Here is a 23,245-nt window from a genome sequence, read left to right as displayed (position 1 = left end):
AAGGAAACATGTTAGAAGACTCTTCTCGGTGGCTAATGCACTCCTTTTTCATACTGATTGGTTTGTAGGATGCTGGGACCCTGCTCCCAAAAAAGTAAAGGGTCTAAGATCCCCCGAGACCCTGCACAACCACACCCCTGCTAGAAACCTGAGAATTGTGCATGGCTTTGATGTAGCCTACTGTGGAGGAAGCCATTAAAGTGGCATAAGAGTGCATTAAATATATGGTGTGGATGTGACCAGAGTAATACACATTTTGAAGTGAAGTAATGCATCTAAACTTGGGGTGGGGGGAGGACATGACCAGAATCTTAAAATTATCAAAATTGCACCACTGTGTATTCTTATGGTACTTGGAGTACCATCTTGTCCTTTCCCCATTTCCAACGTAGGGAGGAAGGCAGGAGCTTATCACGCTTGCCAACAGGGGTGGCCAAGTGGAGCATGATGAGTGGAATTGCGTCACTCCCGGACATGCCTCTTTCATTCACGCTTTGTGTGTTTGCTTTAGTGTACTTATAGCAAACGTGATTGCTGCATGACATTTGGAGCCATGTGCACCTATTCAGATGTTGCACCACAGCCAAGGGCGTGACCTCATCACTCCTTCTCAGCTTGTAACCTCTGTATCTTCTAAAGCCAGATGCTCATCGTTGCCAGGCAGTGGCCACCAATTTGGATGGCTTTTAGAACGCATTACACAAATTCATGGAGGAGAAGGCTATCAGTGGCTACTAGCCACGATGGGGAATGAGGGTGGTATTCTACCAACAGATTCCATCAGCACAAAGAAATCCACTAGCACAACTGGACTTTCCTCCTCTCCTCCCCCACATGCATGCCCTGCACCCTCCCCAAATCTGCTCCAGAAGGGGGAACCCCTGGAACAGATTTAGGGGGACTTAGGGGAAGGAGAGGGGGGAGAGTCCCATTGTGCTACTGGTAACCCTTGCACTGATGTGGCACTTACTCAGTGCAACCTTGGATACAATGCCAGAATCATAAGTGGGGAGAGGGCTGTTGTGCTCAGGTGTGGTTGTGGGCTTCTGATGGGCATCCTGTCAGCCACAGCAAGAACGGGATGCTGGACTATGTGGGCCTGACCCAGCAGGGGTCTTCTTACATTCTCAAAACTCTATAGTCTGTCACTGAAGAACTTCAAAAGCAGGTTATGGTTTGCAGAAACATAGTGAAGCTCAGAAATATTATTTTATTTGCTTTTTGTTAGATATCAGTGTGTGCACAACTCATCTGTGCCAGAACGGGGGAACATGTGTTGATGGCGGTAACCAGTACAAATGCAGTTGTCTCCCAGAGTGGACAGGTCCCAACTGTCAGTATCAAACACAAACAGGTATGTATTTTGATGAGGGGTGAAAGAGGGTGGAAACGAGAGATATTTAAGCCTAAATAGACCATGGCCAGTGTAGTCCATGCACTGGTAACCCTGAGGCTGGATTACTGACATGCTCTGTATTGTGGAGCTGCCCTTGGGCCTGGTCCAGAAGCTGCAGCTGGTGTAGAATGCAGCAGCTGTACTGCAAAGCAACCGCTTAAGCGGTATATAAATTTGTTAAATGAAATAAATAAAAAAATATTCTTATTCTTGTTTCTATTCCAGCCTTCCTCCCAGAAGGAGCCCAGGGACGAACAAAGGACAAACTCTAAAAACATCTTAAAACATCTTAAAAACAAAACATCTGAAAAACTTTTTAAATAAAACAACTTAACATTTTTTAAAAAAAATCTTTAAAAACATCTTAAAAAGCAATTTCAAAACAAATGCAAGCTGGGTAAGGTCTCTACTTAAAAGGCTTGTTGAAAGAGGAAGGTCTTTAGTAGACACCAAAAAAATAACAGAGATGGCGCCTGTCTAATATTTCATGGAATTCCATAAGGTAGGTGCCACTACACTAAAGGTCTGCTTCCTATGTTGTGTAGAATGGACCTCCTGCTAAGATGGTATCTACAGGAGGCCCTCACCTGTGAGTGCAGTGTTTGACTGGGTATGTAAGGGGTAAGACGGTCTTTCAGGTCTCCTGGTCCTAAGCTGCATAGCTCTCAGAGACCTACTGGGATAATTGGTTCAGGTAGGTTTTGTAGGTGGGCTCTTGTTGGGTCCATATTAGGTGTTTAGGAGGAGTCTTAGTAAGGAGGAACATGGGTGATGCCACCCCAATTTCAGTTTCAGTGATCATGGGTAGAGGCAGGTATAGCCATGAGGAGGTGGTGAACTACTATAGAAGATGAGAGCAAGGCTGTCTTCTTCTTGTTTCTCAGTCCCACTCCTCTCATGGATAGGTTCCTTGTTGCTCATCTGCTGTGCCCACTTGCCTGTGTGTTCTGTGTCTGCCTCCATCGCATCCTCAAGTAGCCATCCAGTGGAGCTTTTCTGTACTGTCAGAGATCTGTTGACATCAACTCCAGAAAATGGAGTTTTAGACCCTTCAGAGGCCCACAGTGAATTGTTTGCAAGGCACTTTGAGGGTAAAGTTGCTTGCCTCCGTAGCAGGCTTGATGCCCCATCCACATCTACTGTAGTCCCCAATGAGGTGTCCAGTGCAACATCTGCTGGAACTTCTTGGGAACGGTTTCAGTTGATGCGGCCTGGTGATGTAGACAAGGTGCTTGTGATGATGTGGCCAGCCTCTCAACCCTTGCCAGTCTTGGCTTATTAAAGCTTGCTGAGGGGGTTTGACCGAGTGGATCCAGGGTGTGGTCAAAGCATTGTTGCGGGAGGGAGTGGTTCCAGCTGCTCTGAAAGAGGCGATGATTCAACTGCTCCTGAAAAAGCCCATCCTGGATCCATTGGTTTGCAACAACTACCACCCAGTCACAAATACCCCTTGTTAGGGAAGATGACTGAGAGGGTTGTGGTGCAGCAATTGCAAGTATTCTTATCTGACCCATTCCAGTCTGGGTTCAGGCCTGGTTATGGGACTGAATTGGCCTTGGTCATCCTGATGGATGACCTTATCGGGAGAAGGAAGGGGGAGTGCGACCCTGTTATTCTTACTTGATCTCTCGGTGGCTTTTGATACCATTGACCATGGTATCCTTCTGGGCTGACTTGGTGAGATGGGTATTGGAGGCACTGTTTAACAGTGGTTCCGATCCTATCTCCAGGGTTGTTTTCAGAGAATAGCATTGGCCCCCTGGCAGTTGTGCTATGGCCCCCTGGCAGTTGTGCTGTGGGGTGTCGCAGGGTACTATCTTGTCCCTGATGCAGTTTAACAACTATATGAAGCCCTTGGAAGTGGTCATCAGGAGATTTGGAGTGAGGTGTCAGCAGTATGCTGACGATACTCAGCTCTGTTTCTCTGTAACATCTGAATAGGGAGAAGCTGCCTGGACTGGTTGGTGGACTGGATGAGGGCCAATAAACTGAGTCTGAATCCTAGTAAGATGGAGGGGCTGTGGGTTGGTAGTTCCCGAGTTCAGATAATTGGTCAGTTGCCTGTTTTGGATGGGGTCATATTCCCTCTGAAAGAGCAGGTCTGTAGTTTGGGGGTGCTCCTGGATCCATCTTTGTCACTAGATGCTCTGGTGACCTCAATGGCCTGGAGTACCTTCTACCAGCTGGTAAGACAGCTGCGGCCATTTCTGGACCAGGATAGCCTGACTGCTGTTGTCCATGCACTGGTAATCTCCAGGCTGGATTACTGTAATGTGCTCTATGTCTACCCTTGAGGTTGGTCCAGAAGCTGCAGCTAGTACAAAATGCAACAGCGAGACTGCTCACTGGGGTGGGGTATGATTTATTTATTTATTATTTGATTTATATCGCGCCCTTCCTCCCAGCAGGAGCCCAGGGCGGCAAACAGAAGCGCTAAAAACACTTAAAAACATCATAAAAACAAAACAACATTAAAAACATTTTTAAAAAAAAAAAAAGCTTTGCCAACATGTCACCCTGCTGCTGAAAGAATTGCACTGGCTACCTATGAGCTACTGGGCTAAGTTGAAGGTTCTAGTTTTGGAGTACAAGGCCCTATACAATTGGGACCAGGATACCTGAAAGACCATCTTATCCCCTATATACCGAGTCGATCACTGTGCTCTGCAGGTGAGGGCCTCTTGCAGATACCATCTTATCAGGAGGTCCATTTGGCACAACATAGGAAATGGACCTTTAGTGTAGTGGCACCTACCCTGTAGAATTTCCTCCCTTTAAATATTAGACAGGTGCCATCCCTGTTATTCAGCATCTACTGAAGACCTTCCTCTTTCAACAAGCCTTTTAAGTAGAGACTTTATCCCAGTCTGCGTCTGTATTGGAATTGCTTTTTAATATATTTTAAACTTTTTTTAAAATAAAAAATATGTTTTTAAAGCTTTTTAAAATTGTTTTTAAAGATGTTTTATTTTAATATGTTTTTAATGGTTGTTTTGTTTTAATATATTTTAAAGTCTGTTTTTATGATGTTCAGAAGTGTTTTTAGTGCTTTTGTTTGCCGCCCTGCGCTCCTACTGGGAGAAGGGGTGGGATGTAAAGCAAACAAACAAACAAATAAAAGGGCTTTATACACCAAAACCAGCACCTTGAACTTGGCAGTTAATAGGCAGCCAGTGCAATTCTTTCAGCAGTGGGTAGCATGTTGGCGATAGTCTGCCCCAGTGAGCAGTTGCACCACCGCATTTTACACCAGGTGCAGCTTCCGTACCAATCTCAAGGGCAGCCCCACATGGCTTGCCGTAAAGTAGAAGCACAACCATGCACTCTCCCTCCCGCTCCCTGATGGAGGCAGGAGGGAGCACATAGTCCTGAGCAGTAGCAGGCAGCATGGTGTGGCGGCAGCAGTTACCTGATCTCCTGGCAGGTGGGTCACTGCTGCTTAACTGGGAGGGAGAATGAGAGCAGCAAGACGGTGAGGGATTGAAGCTGTGAAAATGCACCAGCAAGAGTGCTGTTTTTGCTTTGCTGTGGTATTTGCACTGCACTGACTTCCCTGCCACCTTGACCATCTCCTGGTAAGCAGCAGCGGCTCCGTTGCTGGAAGGTCAGATAAACACTGCCACCCCACCTAGCCATCCACTACTGATCCTGAGGTTTGCACCATCTGAAAGTGACCATTTTCACCCAAATGTTTTGGAGGAAAAAGAAAGATCCCTTTGCACAACTACTGAAACAATTCTTAGAAAAAAAGAATGGAAATGGTATAAACAGAGAATGTTTAAAGAGAAGAAGGCACAATGAGAAGAAATAGCTGGCCCCTATATCCTTTGGTAATGATCAGTATGGTATATATACACCCTCAGAGTCAGATGTTCTGGTCTGGAGGCAATGACTTCCCTCCCCACTTGTCTTTCAGTACCACCAGAATGGAGTGTAACAAATGATCCAGCATTCAGCCGTAAACCACGCTGTGCCAAATTTGACCGAATGCAACAGTGCAGCTGTGAAGCAGGCTTCCATATGAGTGGCACAGCAGAAAACAGCATCTGTCAGGGTAAGAGAGTAATTGAAGGATTCCTCTGAAGAAGAGTTAGCCACTAGGAGGTACTTGTGCTCCCAGTCAAAGTTAAACCACGTCTAAGCTGCAGAGTGGTAGTGGTAGTTTTCATTTATATACCCCCATCATTGTACATGGTGCTTTCTGGAGTAAAAGATGATCCAAGGAGCTTACAATATAAATCCCAACAGTGAGAAAGATGACAAAGGGAAGGAAGGCAGAATAAGGGAAAGAAGGGCTGAACTGCAACAAAATATTGCAGTGTGGATTGCTTCTGTTGAGGTCCCCAGTTTTCTGGTCCCCCCCCCCAAAAAAATCAGCAAGCATTCTGCACCTGCTAGGCATGCTCAGGCCTCATTGAGTTTGTTTTTGTTTTTTTGATTTTGGTGGAGCAGACACACTGGGGCCCAATCCCAGCTACATTAAAATTTTAGAATTTTCCACTGATTACTATTGGCAATTCATCCCTGGGGATATGTGTTTTTAAATTGCTTTTTTAAAAAATGTGTTTTAAAATTTGTATATTTGTTTTTAATGTTTTTAATTGTTGTAAACCACCCAGAGAGCTTCAGGCTATGGGGCGGTATACAAATGCAATAAATAAGTAAATAAACAAATATAAATATAGCTTCCAGTGTGAGCCAGTAAACAATCTATCTAGACTAGGGATGGGTGAGAAATTCGATTCAGTTCACATTTCACGCCAAATGTATCAATTTGCACTTTCTGAAGCAATATGAGAACTGAAACACAGCCATCCTTTGAAATTCCCACATATTCAAATTTTGCAATCCAGTTGGCCTACGAAAAAATGTTTACAAAAATGCATATGTTAGGGGAAAGTGTTCATAAAAATGAAAATATGAGTGAAATAGCATATAAAAAGATAATACATGATGAGAAATGGCTTGCAAAAATATGTACATCAGTCAAAACTGCCTACCAAAATGTGTTTATTAGGAGAAATTTGTACTAAAATGCTGGAGAATTTTCATGAGGATTTAAAAAAACAACGCACACGCAAACTGCTGCCTAGATGTGGAGAACTGAATTTAAGATTGGAAAAATGAGAAACTGAGAGAACTGAAATGGACAGATCTTTCCATCCCTAACCCAGACAAGGAGATGGTTCTCTCCACAACTTTTAACACTATATGTCCCTTCCTCTACCCTTCTTTTCCAGTTATTTCAATCCATTCCCCCTCCACCCTCCAAAACCTGATTTTCAGTTTTAGTTTCTTTCAACAGTCAGTGAACATTCCATGCTGACCATGCTCAGTTCTTATTAGGCTGTTTTGGGTTTCCACCTCCCCTCCCCATTTGGGTTCTTTTCTAAATATTTTTTGTACTTCTGCAAAGCTTGGGGTTATCCCAAGTTTGCCAATTCCTTTTTAAAAAAAACATTTTGAAAACCTACATTATACATACTTTCAGTGAAACTGAAGGTGTCTAACAAGTCACAGAACCAAAACAATATTTCAAATAAAAACAACACCCAAGTTTTTTATACATAGTTGATTAGGGTTTTCACATTATTAAAACAATGTCCAAGTTAAACTCAACCATAAAAATCACAAAAACCAAAACACACAGTAATAATGCCAAGCACCAGACAGAAAAATAATTATCCAAAGGCCTCTTGAGCATGGGTGGTGCAGTTTTGGCAACAGAAGCGCAAACAGTTGAAGACTTGAGATTGATATTAGATGATGTGTAAATAACTGAATTAATTTTTAAGGAAAAGTGGATTATACAGTCTTTAAATAAATAAATGCAATTACAGCACATACACTTAGGATTACAGTCATACTATGAGCATGTTTATTTGGAAGTAAGTGCCACTAAGTTCAATTAGGCTTACTCCAAAATCAAGTGAATGTAAAAGTGCTACCTTAGTTTCAATTCTGGATGAGGGCCATAGGTGTCACATAAAACAAAGGGCCAGCCCTACCATTGGGCAAAGAGCCACTTCAGGCAGCCAAACCTATCAAATCAACGCTTTCTAAAACAATATGAGAACCAAAACACAGCCATCCTTTGAAATTCCCATTTATCCAAATTTTGCAATGCAGAACTCCAACCAAACAATATATACAAAAAGGCGTATGTTTGGGGGAAATGTGTATAAAAGTAAATAGAAAATAACATAGAAAAATGCATTATATTAGGATAAATTGCTTGCAAAAATGGTTGCATTTGTCAAAACTGCATGCAAAAATGTGTTAGCAGAAATTTGCACTAAAATGCTGAAGAATTTTCATGAGGATCTTTTTTAAAAAATGAAAAATTCTGCAGAAATGTGGAGAACTGAATATAAGATTAGAAAAATTAGAACTGGAAAGAAGAGAAAGTGACAGATCCTTCCATCCCTAGTTGCAGGACAGAGCTGGGCCAGCTACAGGGCATGTCCTGGCTCCTCCAAGCTAAGCAGGTGTGATGGAAGATGTTATCCCATCACCAATGTTGTGAATGTTCAACAGCCAGTCCAACTGGCTTCTGCATCAGGAATGGGGGAGAGGGTACCACCTTGTCCTTCATCTCAGGCAGCAAAATGCCTTGGGCCAGCCCTGACAGAAAGGGTGGTTTTTAAAGAGAGAAAGCTGTGAAGTTGCAGAAGCTGTCATCTGCTTGTTGTCTGAAGAACCCTGTCACATGTATAAGGAATTCCAGAGGGTTTCAACACCATCTTGCGGAATGTCTTTGGGTCACTCACAGGTCACCATGATTTGGGGAACTGTGAACTGCTGGAGTTAACAAGTTTGCTGTTAGTTACATAGTGGTTTATCCTCAGATGAAAGAGAATTAAGAATCCACAATCATGCCAGAAGCTGTCTGCTCCTTTTCATCTTGGACAGTATCTTACTCTGTGACAGTATAAACACATATGAGGTTAAAGTGAGTTCAGGGATTGTTACCCCCAGGTAAATGATCTTCTAAATAAGTTCAGAGTCATCAAATATAGCTTGAAATAAGAGCGCATTTGCACTGAGGGGTGCGCAAACTGTGCTTAGTTGTGATCTAGAAGCAGTTGCCTAATAATTTTGGCAAAAGTCCATTGGGCATCCAGCAATAAGCCTAGAAAAAAAGGTCTAGAACAGGGGTACGGAACATTAGGAGCCAAATGTGGACCTTCAGGCTTCTCCGTCTGGCCCTCTGGACTCTTCCCAACCTATGCTCCCTCCTTAGGCTACACTTCTCTCAGGCTATGCTCCAAGCTCTCCTCGAGTGCTTTTGGCTGGCTGGCATGTGTCCTTGGAGGACCTCTACTGAGCTAGAAGACCTTGCTCTCAAAGATTTCAGGCTGAGGTCTCTCCAAGTCCCACCTGGAGATGCTGGGGATTTAATCGGAGACCTTCTGCATGTAAACCAGCTGTTCTACCACTGAGCTACAGCCCTTCATCAGTAGCAGCATGCAGATTTGCAAGTCAACACAGGTCACTGATATCCTTGACTTGTGTCAGTGTGCCAGGCCTCAGCCCACGGGGCTTCCTCAGGACTTCTTTCAGAGTCTGGAAAAAGAGCTCTCCAAGGGTTCAGAATAAATCGTATCCATTCCAGATTTCAGTAGCACAGAATCGGTGCATTCTGAGTTCACTTTGTCGATAAAATCAAGTATGCATCTGATCATTTTCACTTTCTTTACATTTTTTTTATTAGTGGACATTTCCCTCGCACCTTCCCCTTAGATTTGGAGGTTTGCTACTGCTGTTACCAGCTGTAACCAGGTCATACTACTAGCAGATATTAATGTTCCCACACAGAAGTTTCCAAAGATGACATGCCATTTGGATTCTAGCATCGAGGGGTCTGGCAGCCTCAACAACTGCCATTTTGGTGTCTCAGTTCTAGCTTTTAAAAGCAATCTCAAAGGACTGTATAATAGCAGGAGAACCATGTACACCACTTAAGCTCCTTGGAGGAAAACTGGGGTATAAATGTAATAAATAAATAAATACCCCATGCCTGTGGACTTCTCGTGGGCATCATGTTGGCCACTGTGAGAACATCATGCTGGATTAGATCAACCCTTTGCCTGATCCAGGGGGTCTGCAGGGGTGAGACAGTCTATTTGCGTGTAAGCTGCCTTGGGGGCCTTTTCAGCCAAAAGGCAGCCTAGAAATAAACCATAACATAACATAACATCCAGCAGGACTTTTCTTACGTTATTTGAAAGGAAGCACCAGGCACTGTGTTTTTAAATAAATCCATATAGTTCATAGATGTTCAAATAATAAAAAAACATGCTGTTGATATATAACATCAGTAGCAGTGATCTCTCATGAAATTTGTCCATGCAGAAATATAGGTTCATGTCAATGTTCCCACCCACCCCTTTGCAGATGTGAATGAATGTGAAGTTTACAAGCTGGAGGGAACCTCTCGTCTCTGTATGCACACCTGCATCAACATTCCTGGCTCATACCGCTGTTCCTGCCCCAGTGGATACAGAGTCTTCAGTGACGGGAAAAGCTGTGAAGGTGACACATAGCTTTACAGTTGCTTAAGCACGAGGCAGATGGCTTTTTTGCAGAAGCGAAAGAATCGGGCACACTAGTGGCATTATTTTCAGGCTTCATACAGAGTTTTATGTCATGAAGAAACTGGTTGAAATGAAGCACAGGATTTGTACACAGAGTGTTTCTTTGTAGTTAGGGCTTAAGCTGCAATCCTGTACACAATTACCTGGGCTCAGTCGCACTTACTTTTTGAGTGGACATGCATACCATTTCACTGTCTCCAGATCCACCTTAAGTTCTTTTTATAATGCCACAAACTCAGGACTGGTCCAGAAAACATGTGTGTTATCTGGAGCTAAGAGCTGAGGACATTTCAAAAGGATGTGTGTAAGGCTATTGGAACTGGGGGACTTCTCAGCAACCAAATGTAGAGGTGGAAATGCATGTTACCTTGACAAATATGTTTCCCAGACAGTAGTGTGAAGAAGGGGGGCATTTGCAGTGCATAGCAGGAAGTGCTTATTGGGGAGAAATTCATTTAGTTGGCATTTTATCTCTTTACACTGGCTTTTGGGACTTGACATGTATGTTTTCAGGACCCATTCTATTCTTGTGAATGTAATGTGTTTTAACTCTTTTAATACTAATTTCTGTAACCTACTGGTGAAGAGTGGGCAATAACAACAACAACAACAACAATAATAAAATTAATAATAATAATAATAATAATAGAGCCAGAGTGGTGTAGTGGTTAAGATGTTGGACTATGATCTGAGAGACTAGGATTCAAATCCCCACACAGCCATGAAGCTCCCTGGGTGACCCTGGGCCAGTCACTCTCTCAGCCTCAGAGGAAGGCAGTGGTAAACCACGTACCATGAAAACCCTATTCATAGGGTCGCCGTAAGTCAGAATCGACTTGAAGGCAGTCCATTTCATTTTACACTGTAAGGGGTAAACTACAGTTTCCTGGATTCTTTAGGGAAAGCCATGGTCAGACTCTCTGCCTGAGAGACTGAGTGCCAGTCAAACTAGGCAATACTGGGTGAGATGGACTCATAGTCTGACTGGGTATATGGCCAGTTCCTATGCTGGTTGAGAATTTACAAAAAAGGTACTTCAGGCCCTGGTTACTGGCTTACCTTCTGGCTCCTGGTTGATGGCAGCTGATCCTGGGTGTATAGTCAGTGCCAAATCTCTCGGGGAGGACGGGACACAGTGAGGTTTGGAGTGGAATAGTGGCGGAGTTAAGCTCTTCCCTGCCACTGATTCTCCTGTGTGAATGCTACTCCTACCCTAGCATTAGGCAGCAAACACACTACACAGTTCCGTTCTCTGCTATATTGGCACTATTATTTCTGTAAAAAGGGAAGGGCCGTGACTCAGTGGTAGAGCAAACACTCTGCATGCAAAAGGTCCTGGCTTCAATCTCTAACATCTTCAGGTAGGACTGGGAATGTCCCCTTTTTTGAAATGCTGGAGAGCTGCTGCCAGGCAGTGTAGACAATACTGACCTCAGTGGACCAATGATCTCACCTGGTACAGGCAGGACCCGCTTATACGGCAGGTTCCGTTCTGGACCCCTACCGTAAAGCAGAAATCGCTGTAAAGCAGAACCCCATTGATTATAATGGGGCGTGTCGCACAAAAATGATGTGAAAATGCCACAAAATCGCAAAAATCGGCTTTAAAAAGGGGAATTAAAGCCGCCGCATTAGCCGAACACCGGGAAGCGGGGCCCTACTGTATAAAGCAGCTCCCTTTATTTCTATGGGCATGCCACTAACATCTAGTTTGCTCCTGAGCGCAGGCTGGTTGCCATTTCTTTGCTTCTCAGTCACCTCGTACAGACTCCATGCATTAGTAGGGCTAGCAAAGTCTGCTCCGCACTTTTACACACTAGATCCATTTTACTGACTATTCATGCAATGAAATGCTAACAGAATAGAAGCTGGACTTTCCAAATACCATGCCACAGGCCAGATTTTTGTAATAGTTTGTAACGTACAACTACTTAAAATTCAAGCTGTGAATTACCAAGAGAGCAAGACTCCCAAACAAGGTATACATTGTAATGCAGTTTCGGTATGTCTGGAGGTATGAAGGTGAAGTGCCAAAAGCTGCCAGGAATTGAATAGTGATATTGTATCCATGAAGCGTGGACTCCGTGTTCTTGGGCTGCTGTAGAAAAATGCCTTCAAATTCTGATAAAACAGAACTAATCATTAGGATTTGTTTGTGTTTTTTGGTTTCTAAAATTAAAACATCTCATCTTAGGGAAATAGACTGAAGTTGTAGTGTTTACAGTATTTTCTGTCCCCTTCACAAGGCTGTTAAGCTGGAAGAGTTCAATTCATTATTTACTTTGGCTGCATACATTCCATACATTTAAAGCAAATTCCAAGCACACTCCCTCCTCCCTGCCAGGAATCCTGGGAACTGTAGTTTGTTAAGGGTGCTGGGAACTGTAGCTCTGTGAAAGGTACACTTCCGTTTCCAGGATTCTGCATACTGCTGTGCTTTAAATGGGTCATCTGAAAAGGCCCTAAATGGTTGTCTGTACAACTGCAGATAAAATCAATCCACAGTGGTGGTGATAGTAGTGGCAATAGTACCAGCAGTGGTTCATTCCGATAATTTTAGACTGGACTTAATTGTTTTACAGGGCCTCCCTCTGGACCTAATGGTCTTACAAGCAGGGCCACCTCAAGACATTTTGCTGCCTGAGGTCAGGTGAAGGACAATATGACAACCCCTTCCAATTCTACTTACAGAAGCCAGCTGGAGTGGCAGCTGAATCTTAGTTCAACACAGGTACTTGGATAATATCCACACCTGAGGCAGTAGGCCAAGGTAGGGGGTGAAGGAAAGGCCCATGGCCACATCCATGCTATACATTTAAAGCACATGACTTCTCCTCAAGACTCCTGGTAACTGTAGTTTATTAAGGGTGCTGGGAATTTATGACCTTTTCAGATGACCAGTTTAAAGCAAATCAATATGCAGGGATTGCATATTTATTGAAATGGAAATGGACTGCCTTCAAGTCGATCCCGACTTATGGCGACCCTATGAATAGGGATTTCATGGTAAGCGGTATTCAGAGGGGGTTTACCATTGCCTCCCTCTGAGGCTAGTCCTCCCCAGCTGGCTAGGTCCTGCTCAGCTTGCCACAGCTGCACAAGCCAGCCCCTTCCTTGTCCGCAACTGCCAGCTGGGGGGCAAGTGGGCTCCTTGGGACTATGCAGCTTGCCCACAGCTGCACAGGTGGCAGAGCATGTAACTCCTGAGCCACTCACTGTGGGGGTGATCTTTAGCTGCCCCTTGACACCCAGGAGACACGAGTGAGGATTTGAACTCACAGACTCTGGACTCACAGACTCTGGACTCTCCCTCTCTTTTTAAGCATTATATTTATTGAATCCAGACAATTATATTGCCAACAAATTGCATGTTAGGCTTTCTGTGTTCTTCACCTGTTTCCCATCCCCACCCCCTGATTTGTGGCAATTAGAAATACACATACGGACACAATTGCAACATCAGCAGTTTTTCTGCCTTAGGGAGCCAACGCCTCATGCCATCTCAAGGATATAAAATCCACATCAAATCCTGGTTTGGAGTCCGAGATTAAACTGCAGCTTCGTGTTTTGGATGCAACAGACATATGAGGGGAGGAGCAAGGGGGAGTGTACAAATACAACTGTTATTTCCAGCTTAATAAGCCATGGTTTATGGTCTGGAATCAGTAGGTTCAAATGGTCTATGGGTGTCCCAGCATAGCAGGCAGCAATACAGCAATGCTCACCTGACCTCCCATTGCCTGCATCACTGCTGCTTATTGGGAGGTAGAGAAGGAGGGAAGAGATTGGCACAATACAAATGTACTAGTAGAGCCAATATGGGGCTCCTGCAAATGTGTTTCCACTGCGCTGACCTTACCACCACCTCCCCCTATCTCCCTGTAAGTAGTAGTGGCATGGATGATGGGAAATCAGGTGAGCACTGTGATGTTCCTATATTATGTATATATGGTAAGTGTTGTTGTTTAGAAGATACATGGTAAGTGGAGTGAAAGAGGAGGGGGAGTGAATGGGCAGTAGAATGCTAGATGATTGGCTGAGTGTTTAAAATGGCTGAACGTATAAAAGGAAGAGTGAGAGTGGAATCTGGGGGGAGAAGAGAAAGAGTGGGTTGTTTGGTGGGTTTGAGAGAGTGGTTTGCCAGGAGAGAGTGGAGAAGGAGGGGGGTGGAGTTCGGATTAGTATTGAGTAAAACCATATGCTTATGTGCCTTAAGAAGAAATCTTGTTAATCTTGTTAGCTTTGTTATCTTTAATAAATACTTAATTTGGTTTACCAAAGGCCTGATCCTTGGCTGGGGTTTCACAGACCAGAAGGGAGGGTAAGGTAATGACCAAGGCTGAAGGGAAACTGTAACAAATGGTGGCAGCGGTGAAGAGAATAACAGTATTCAGAGTCTCTGGGAATACTAGTATTAGGACGTGACTGGTGGTTGCCTAGCAGGGGGATCTGTTGAGATCTGTGCTAGAGCGGGGAGAGAAACAATAAAAAAGGACAGTCCGGACTGGTGGAGTCCCTGGTGGTGCCTAGTGATAGGCAGTAGCCACGCGCAGGTAGGAACCTGACAGGGAGAGCCAGGGAAGGGCGTCACAAGCACCACTGCTCCATCCCACCGACCACTGCAGCCTCCCAGGAAAACATAACCCTTAATTTCAAGTAGGGATGGGTGAGAAATTTGACTCAGTTCACATTTAAAGCCAAATCTATCAAATTCACACTTTCCAAAACAATACGAGACCTGAAACACAGCCATTCTTCAAAATCCACACTTATTCGGATTTTGCAGTGCAGTTCGCTAACCAATGTTTACAAAAATGGATATGTTAAGAGAAAGTGTGTACAAAAATGAATATATGAGTGAAAATACCTTACAAATCGCATTCTATGATGATAAATTGCTTGCAAAAATGTGTACATTAGTCAAAACGTCTACAAAAAATTTGCACTAAAACGCTGGAGAATTTTCATGAGGGTTTAAAAAAATCACAGATTGCTGCTGAAATGTGGAGAATTGAATTTAAGATTGGAAAAATGAGAAACAGAGAGAACTGAAATGGACAGATCTTTCCATCCCTAATTTCAAGACATGAGGTGGGGGGAGGCGCTGCTTGTGATAGATGACAACCTAAACATCCCTAGAGGACAGAATTCCTATCAAAGCTTCCCTGGCAGAGCTTAGCCCCAAAGTCTTATAATGTACATGGGAAAGTGGCAAGTTAGATGGAGCTTTTGTGCACCTGTTTGAATGTGTGGATCGTAACTGGCCCTAAGGGTAAAAGGGTGGAGAGATCATATATATATACCTTTCTGTGTTATAGTCATTAATAATTATAATTATTCTGTACAGAGTGTGTCCTGTAAACAACTGAATCTGGTACAGCACTTTTTACATTTCCACGTGTTTTGTAGACATAGACGAATGTGCTCTCTCACTGCACAACTGCACAAGGGGAACAACGTGTATCAATACTGGAGGAGGCTTTCAGTGTGTTAGTCCAGAGTGTCCCAAGCCTAGTGGAAATGTCAGCTATGTGAAAACATCGCAATTGTAAGTATAAGGAGGGAAATCTGATATTTTTGCACTCTTGTTACACTAAGGCTACAATCCAATACACACTTACCTGGGAGTAGAGCCTATTGAGCCCAATGGAGCCTACTTTTGAGTAGACATGTATTGAATAGCAGCGTAAGCCAGTTTTCCCCAAGATGGTGTCCTCCAATTGTAGTTGGACCAGGGTTGCCAGGCTCAGGGCCTGAGAGCGATTCTGTATCTTTAAGAGAAGAGACAATTCAGCCAAGTGCAGGTTTTCTTGCAACACCGTAATGAGAAAAACCACAGGGTGAAATTCTCCCCCCTGCACAACTTTTAAAGATACAGAAGAGCTCTTGGAGGCGGGGCCTGGCAACCCTGACTCTAACTCCTGTGAGCCCCAGCCAGCATGGCCAATGATCAGGCTCAATGAGAACTGTAGTTAGGGATGGGCAAATCTGTCTAAAAAATTTTCCCACTCTTTAGTTCAGTTCTCCATATTTCCACATCTGTTTGTGATTTTTTTAAAGTCAGTCCTCATGAAAATTCATCAGGATTTAAGTGCAAATTTCTTCTAATATGCAATTTTGCAGTGGTTTTGCCTAATATATATATATATATATATATATACATACACACACACACACACACATTTTTGCAAAGCAATCTTCCCTAATATGATGCATTTTTGTATGTTATTTTCACTAATCTATCCATTTTTATGCAGGCTGTACCCTGCTATGTGGATTTTTGTACACATTACTCGGCTAGAGAAATGCACTGCATACAGAGAAGGGCTTATTTTGAAGGAAGGCTGTGTTTTGGTTTGCTTATAGTTTGCCTTTAAATGCAAACTGAATCAAATCCTCCCCCATCCCTAGTTGCACTCCACAACATCTGAAGGCCACCACATTGGCTGCCCCTGACCCAGCCTATGAGTTGCTAAATTGCCTCAGTGCACCTCCTTCAAAAGTGCCAGCAGCAACTCCCCCCTCTGAGGGAGATCGGAGGCTAGTGGAGAGGGCCTTTTCCGTTGTGGCTCCTCATCTGTAGAGTACGCTACCCATTGAGGTCCACCTGGCACCTTCATTGACATCTTTTCAGTGCCAGATAGACATACCTTTTTTCCCAGGCATTTGAAAGACTGAGATGATGTTGTCTGTTATTAGCATGCTGCCCAAGCTTCCTGTGTATTTGCTTTCGTTTTTACCACTGTTGTAAGTTGCTTGGAGACTTTTGGGTATCAAGTGACCAATAAATCTAATTTATAATAATAACAACTCTCTTGGTTGTATCCAGCAAAGGTCTGTTCAAGCAAAGAGTACAATAATTGAAATTAATGGACCTGAGTTAGTCATGTCTATTAATTTCAGTGGGTCTACTCTGAGTAGAACACAGTTGGCTACAACCCTCCCCCCCCCGACATTGACAAACTAAGACAAGCACCCTTTGCGTTTCAGTAACATTAGGCCATTGCCTACTTTGCTTCTGTGGTTGTGCCAGTAACCACATAAGAAAGTTTCACATGAATTAGCCCTGAATGGAAAGTAGAAGCCAAGCCACAAATTAGTGAGAAAAAGTTCCAGATTCATGTCAGCAAGTCTCCTTTGCAGCTGGCTCTTCAAGATACTGAGGAGATTGGGTTATATCCAGTGCTAGTCCTACTCAGAGTAAACCCATTGACGTTAATGTGCTATAATTTATTTATTTATTTATTTATTTATTTTATTTTATTTTATTTATATACCGCCCTAAGCCAAAAAGGCTCTCTGGGCGGTGTACATAGAGGATAAACAAGAAAATATATGAATAGAACAAATATAAGAAAATCAAAAAGCAAAACAAACAAAGAACAGAAACCAGACAACATCAAAACATACCAGCAATGAAACACTGTTTTAAAATACACTACAAAACAATTTCTTTAAAAAGAATATTTAAAAATTTTAAAATGCCTGGGAGTATAAAAAGGTTTTCACCTGGTGCCGAAAAGATAGCAGCGTCGGCGCCAGGCGTACCTCATCGGGGAGACTATTCCACAATTCGGGGGCCACCACTGAAAAGGCCCTGGATCTAGTCACCGCCCTCCGAGCTTCTCGATGTTATGGCACTCGGAGGAGGGCCTTAGATGTCGAGCGCAGTGTACGGGTAGTTTCGTATTGGGAGAGGCGTTCCACCAGGTATTGCGGTCCCATGCCGTGTAGGGCTTTATAGGTCAAAACCAGCACTTTGAATTTAGCCCGGAAACAAATAGGAAGCCAGTGCAGATGGGCCAAAACAGGTGTTATATGAGCGGACCGTCTGGTCCGCGTCAATAGTCTAGCCGCTGCATTCTGGACTAACTGTAGTTTCCGAACTATCTTCAAGGGCAGCCCAACGTAGAGCGCATTGCAGTAGTCCAACCTAGAAGTTACCAGAGCGTGAACAACTGAGGCGAAGTCATCACTGTCCAGATAGGGACATAGCTGGGCTACCAATCGAAGATGGTAGAAAGCGTTCCGTGCCACCGAGGCCGCCTGGGCCTCAAGAGACAAGGAAGGATCGAAAAGAACTCCCAAGCTACGAACCTGTTCCTTCAAGGGGAGTGTAACCCCATCAAGAACAGGATGAACATCCTCCATCTGGGCAGTGAAGGCACTCACCAGCAGCGTCTTGGTCTTGTCTGGATTGAGCTTCAGTTTATTAGCCCCCATCCAGTCCATTATCGCGGTCAGGCAACGGTTTAGTACGTTAACAGCCTCACCTGAGGATGAAATGGAGAAATAGAGCTGCGTGTCATCAGCATACTGATGACAACGCACCCCAAAACTCCTGATGACCGTACCCAGCGGCTGCATGTAGATGTTGAAAAGCATGGGGGACAGTACCGATCCCTGCGGGACTCCACAACGGAGAGTCCAGGGTGTCGAGCAGTGTTCCCCAAGCACTACCTTCTGGTGACGACCCACCAAGTAGGAGCGGAGCCACTGCCAAGCAGTACCCCCGACTCCCAACTCCGTGAGTCTCCCCAGAAGGATACCATGGTCGATGGTATCAAAAGCAGCTGAGAGATCAAGGAGAATCAACAGAGTCACACTCCCCCTCTCCCGACAGAGGTCATCATACAGGGTGACCAAGGCTGTTTCGGTGCCAAAACCGGGCCTAAGAACCTAAGAAGAGCCTGGCTGTTGGATCAGACCAGTGGCTCATCTAATCCAGCATCCTGTTCTCACAGTAGCCAACCAGATGCCTGTGGGAAGGTCACAAGCAGGGCTTGACAAGAGCACTCTCTCCTCCTGCAGTTTCCAGCAACTGGTTCAGAAGCATACTGCCTCCGACAGTCGAGGCAGAACATAGCCATCATGGCTAGTAGCCTTTGACAGCCTTATCCTCCACTGTTGCACTCTTAGAAGCAGGTTTGCATGCACAGATTGCCTTGGACAGAAAACCTCATAAACGGGTCCAGTATGCATCCAGAGATAAGTCTTCTAATGGATGTTTATGCCCTATCCACAACAGGGCATTGCATTAACATCCATTTTACAGTTTGAAGGGGAAATTGCATCCCCATATATTGTCTCTAGTCACTAGTCATGTGCCGTACTACTCATGAGGAAATACAATACAATGAGGAAATAAGTGCATCTTCTCCCTTTTTTTCCTTCCTAGTCAATGTGAGCGGAACCCATGCCCAATGGACAGCAGATCCTGCCATCATGCCCCAAAGACCATCTCCTTCCATTACCTCCCTCTGCCATCTAACCTCATCACTCCCACCCCACTCTTCCGCATGGCGACTGCTTCGGCTCCTGGGCGGCCTGGTCCCGACAGCTTGCGCTTTGGGATTGTGGGAGGAAACAGCCAAGGGCATTTTGTGATGCAGCGCTCGGACCGGCAGACTGGAGAGCTCATCCTCGTCCAGAGCCTGCAAGGGCCTCAGACCACAGAAGTGGAGGTGGACATGACGGAGTTCCTGGACCGCACTTTCCAAGCCAAGCATGTCTCAAAGATCACTGTCTTTGTGTCAGCTTATGAGTTTTAAAGGGAGAGTTTATACAAGGGAGGAAATAAGTAGCTCAGAGACTGTTCTTGTTCATTGGGAACTTTTTATTGTGCTTTAACCATCAGCTCCAGTATAATATCCGGGATTGACATCCGGGCAAGGGCTATCTGCATACTTGCTTGTGTTAATACCAGCCATGTCTTCCCAGCACTGATATAATGCCTATAGCCTTTCTGCTTCTCCTCCAGGGGTAGCCAACATGGTGTCCTCTCAATGTTGTTGGACTACAACTCCTATCATTCCTGATCATTGGTCTTGCTGGCTGGAGCTGATGGGAGATCGAGTCCAACAACTTCTGGAGGGACCCACATTGGCTATCCCTGTTTGAGTAAAACACATCTTTAGATGCCCTGAATGCCTTAGGGGGATCATATGCTTTAGTACCAACTACTGTTGTAGCCCACCTGGGCTGCCCTGAGCACCTTAGAGGGATCATAATGTGCTTTAGTACAAACTACTGTTGTGGCCCACCTAGGCTGCAGCCCTCCTTGCTCTAACCTTCCCCTTGATGGCCAATCCAGCATGTCACATATACAGACAACCTGTCCTTAATGTAGACCTCATTCCAAGCAGAAATTCAAGCAAGGGGGATAGATTCCCTCTCTCTCTCCCTCCCTCCCTCTCTCTCTCCCTCCCCCCCCTCTCATGGTGTATAAAAGCAGTATTATAGCTCTGTTGCAAGATTCTGCTCTCCAATGTTCATATAGTGCTAAGTGCTGATCTGATGTAGAAAACAGTGGGCATGATCCAGCCAAAATGAAACACCTTTAATTCCCATTTACTTCAGTGGGAGAGAAAAGCACAACGTGCCTCCTTTATGGAATCAATACATCTCTTGTTTGGCCTTCCTCTTTTTCTACTCCCTTCTGTTATTGCATTTTGGATACTCTGTTCATAGGGTTTTCGTGGTAAGAGATATTCAGAGGTGGTTTACTATTGCCTTCCGCTGAGTCTCAATGCATCTTAGTCTGGTGTTTCAGCTTTGACGATTCCGCCTTGGGTGACCCTGCTAGGAGTCTAGCCTCTTGGTCTAGACTTCTGACGGCATTGCTCTTGGCTTCTTCAACACTCTCAAACCCCCTCACCACGTTAAGGTGTGCAACCTAGAGGGGGGTCAAAGTGCTTAGCAGAGCTGAAACTAAACTTTGCAACAAACTCACAATTTCAGCCTCACTTCAGAACTAAAATTTGAATATATATTTGTCATACTTTGCCTGTGAAATACAGCTTTGAGGGAGACTTTGAAGAAACTGAATCTTAAGCCTTGGTGATGAATTTTAGAAACTATTATGTTAAGCAGTAACTTGCCAAATTTGATACCTTTTGCACCTTCCTTTTTTCTCTTCCTAATCCCACTAAACCCAAGAGCCTCCATCAGTGGCAATATCCCAAAGGACCAACATACTTTTATAAACATAAATGTATGTTCTTAAAATGGTTCTAATTGGTCTTATGCAAATTGCTTATGATCCCTGTGCATCCCCCCCCCCCAGCTCCGGAATAAAAAGAATTTGGGTCCCACTTAGATATCTTGTTTTTCAAAGAAAAGTGCGGGATGTCTTTATTTGCATTTTGTTTTTCTGTGAGTATTTTGGATTTTTCTTATTGTCTTCTCCTGCGCTATATATGCCTCTGGGATCATGGATCATCAAAACTGAGATGCAGTTTCATTGAAACTGAGATGAGGAAAATCTGGATTATAAAATATACAAACCTGAACACTGGCAAATGTCAGCTCATCCAGATTTGTCTTGTTTACTCAGCCTCCTGGTTGGGTTTATACCTGCATATGTTTTGTTTGTTTTTAATGGTTCTCCGTAAGTAGCAGAAACAGCTGCAGCATTTTCTTCGTAATCTGGCTCTCAATATCAAGCGCCAGGCCCCAAGGGTATCTTGGGTACAGGCTTGTGCCAGAATAGCAAGCCTGGAAAAAGGCGTATCAATCGCTGTTCCCTCAGGGTTTTTTAAAGTCTGTGATTGGCTGGCAACAACTTGATAAATTTTCTGGCAAGTTAGGCTAGACATTCTGAGAGCAGCTCAAGCAAGCAGCAAGTTCCTCAGACTGAGAATCAGGCCAGAATGTGAGGCTTTATAGAGCCTAGTGGACTGCTATTGGCCCCATGGGTCACCTGACCAATGCCAGACAATAAGCACTATAGCCAATTGCATTAGTGTTGTCCTCCTAACTACAGGGGGCCAACAACTCCCTCTTCCGGGCAAGCCACCATGGCTATGCAGCGTGTGATGCTTTTACAAGTTGTCAGTCATTGGTTTTGAGACTCCTGCAAGGCCAGCTCTACCATTAGGCAGAGTGAGGAAACTGCCTCAGGTGAGTGACGCTGCGGGGGGCACATTGGTGGCAGCCCCCCCGCTGTTCCCCTCCATTGAAGGGCAGAGCTATGTCTGTCATGTGGCCTGTCAAGCAGCCATTAAACTAGCTTGCTGCCCTCAGGTGCAGTGGAGGATACTCCTTGTGCTAGTGTAGAAGAATCAACTGTCAGCTCAGTTGGCATTTGTACATGAACATTGGTGGGCACCTTGTCTTTTGCCTCAGGCAGCAAAATGTCTGAGACTAGCCCTGGATCCCTATCAGTGTATGATCTGCGACCTGCATAGGCTCGCTTGACCCTCTTGGCTCTTGTTGTCCCTTATCTGCCCCTTGCCCTCTGCAAGACTGATTGACTTAGCTGAAGACTGACTCATGCTCAGGTCTACACAACTGCAATCGTTGTGTCCCCCACAATCCAAAGTGGTAAGGAGCTATTTTTCCATGGTCAACTCCCTTATGAAAAGAAAGGTCTTGTATGTTTATTTACAAATATACGAGTTGAGCATACACAGGGAGTGCCTAAACAGGCAGCGCTTATCTGTAAATCAGCATCAGTTCCTCAAAAGCGAGCAACATGCACTGGTAACCTTGACTGGGTTACTGCAATGTGTTCTATGTAGGGCTGCCCTCGGGCCAGGTTCAAGGCTCTTGTGTTAATATACACAGCCCTGAACGACTTGGGTCCAGGATAACAGAGCTCTTATATTGCAGCCCAATGACTGAGATCATCTGGAGGAGAGCTGTTAGTTGTCCCCACGTTACAGAAGCCTGACTGATCTCAGCCAGAAGTCAGGTATTTAGTGTTGCCGGTCCCATGCTGTGGAACACTCTTCCAGCAGAGATTCATCAGGCATCGTGCTTTTGACTTTCAGGCGTCTCTTGAAGGCGTTTTTGTGCTGACAGGCCTCTGCAGTTGTTTAAAATGCCTCTTGCGTAGCCATTCATTTTAATGATTGTTTTGTATTGCTTTTAAATGTTTGTATGTTGCTTTACACTGCCCTGATGTTTTGTGAGAGGGCAGTATATAAATTCTTTTATAAATAAAATATCCCTGGAGTCCTCTTCTTGCAATCCACTTTTAAATCTCAGGTTTCTGTGGCTGCTCAAACAGTTTCTCTCCAGCCCTGGCTTAAGGTACTGGGCGCACCTCATCTGCTAAAAGCCACTGGGCCTCAAAGGCCATCAGTGTTCTTTTTTTTAGCCTGAGGGCTGCATTCCCTTCTGGGCAATCTCCTGAGGGCCACATGCCAGTGGTGGGTGGGGCCAGAGGCAAATATGGGTGGGAAAAACTAATTTGTACAGTAGATGAGTTTCTGCACATGCTGACGCACCCTTTTCTGTTCTCCATCCA

General features: G+C 44.4%; 1 protein-coding gene across 2 annotated transcripts in view; it reads left to right on the top strand.

Annotated features, from left to right (window-relative positions):
* The window catches only part of FBLN7 (fibulin 7), a 39,821-nt gene that overhangs the window by 16,462 nt on the left and 114 nt on the right, over window positions 1–23,245 (top strand). Inside the window, exons 4-8 of one of the 2 annotated variants that reach the window (XR_009762597.1) lie at window positions 1,229–1,354; window positions 5,313–5,450; window positions 9,794–9,931; window positions 15,403–15,541; window positions 19,172–22,687. Coding sequence is in view for 1 of the 2 variants with exons in the window: in XM_061626464.1 (XP_061482448.1) it covers window positions 1,229–1,354; window positions 5,313–5,450; window positions 9,794–9,931; window positions 15,403–15,541; window positions 19,172–19,544 (914 nt within the window). In the remaining variant the exon portion in view is untranslated. Of the gene's footprint in view, window positions 1–1,228; window positions 1,355–5,312; window positions 5,451–9,793; window positions 9,932–15,402; window positions 15,542–19,171; window positions 22,945–23,245 lie in introns of those variants that run through there. The other variant, XM_061626464.1, reaches the window with a different exon arrangement.

This window comes from Rhineura floridana, chromosome 4 (genome assembly GCF_030035675.1).
Source record: "Rhineura floridana isolate rRhiFlo1 chromosome 4, rRhiFlo1.hap2, whole genome shotgun sequence".
NCBI lineage: Eukaryota > Metazoa > Chordata > Lepidosauria > Squamata > Rhineuridae > Rhineura > Rhineura floridana.
The sequence above is the reverse complement of the archived record's forward strand: the minus strand, read 5'-3'. Positions and strand labels throughout refer to the sequence as shown.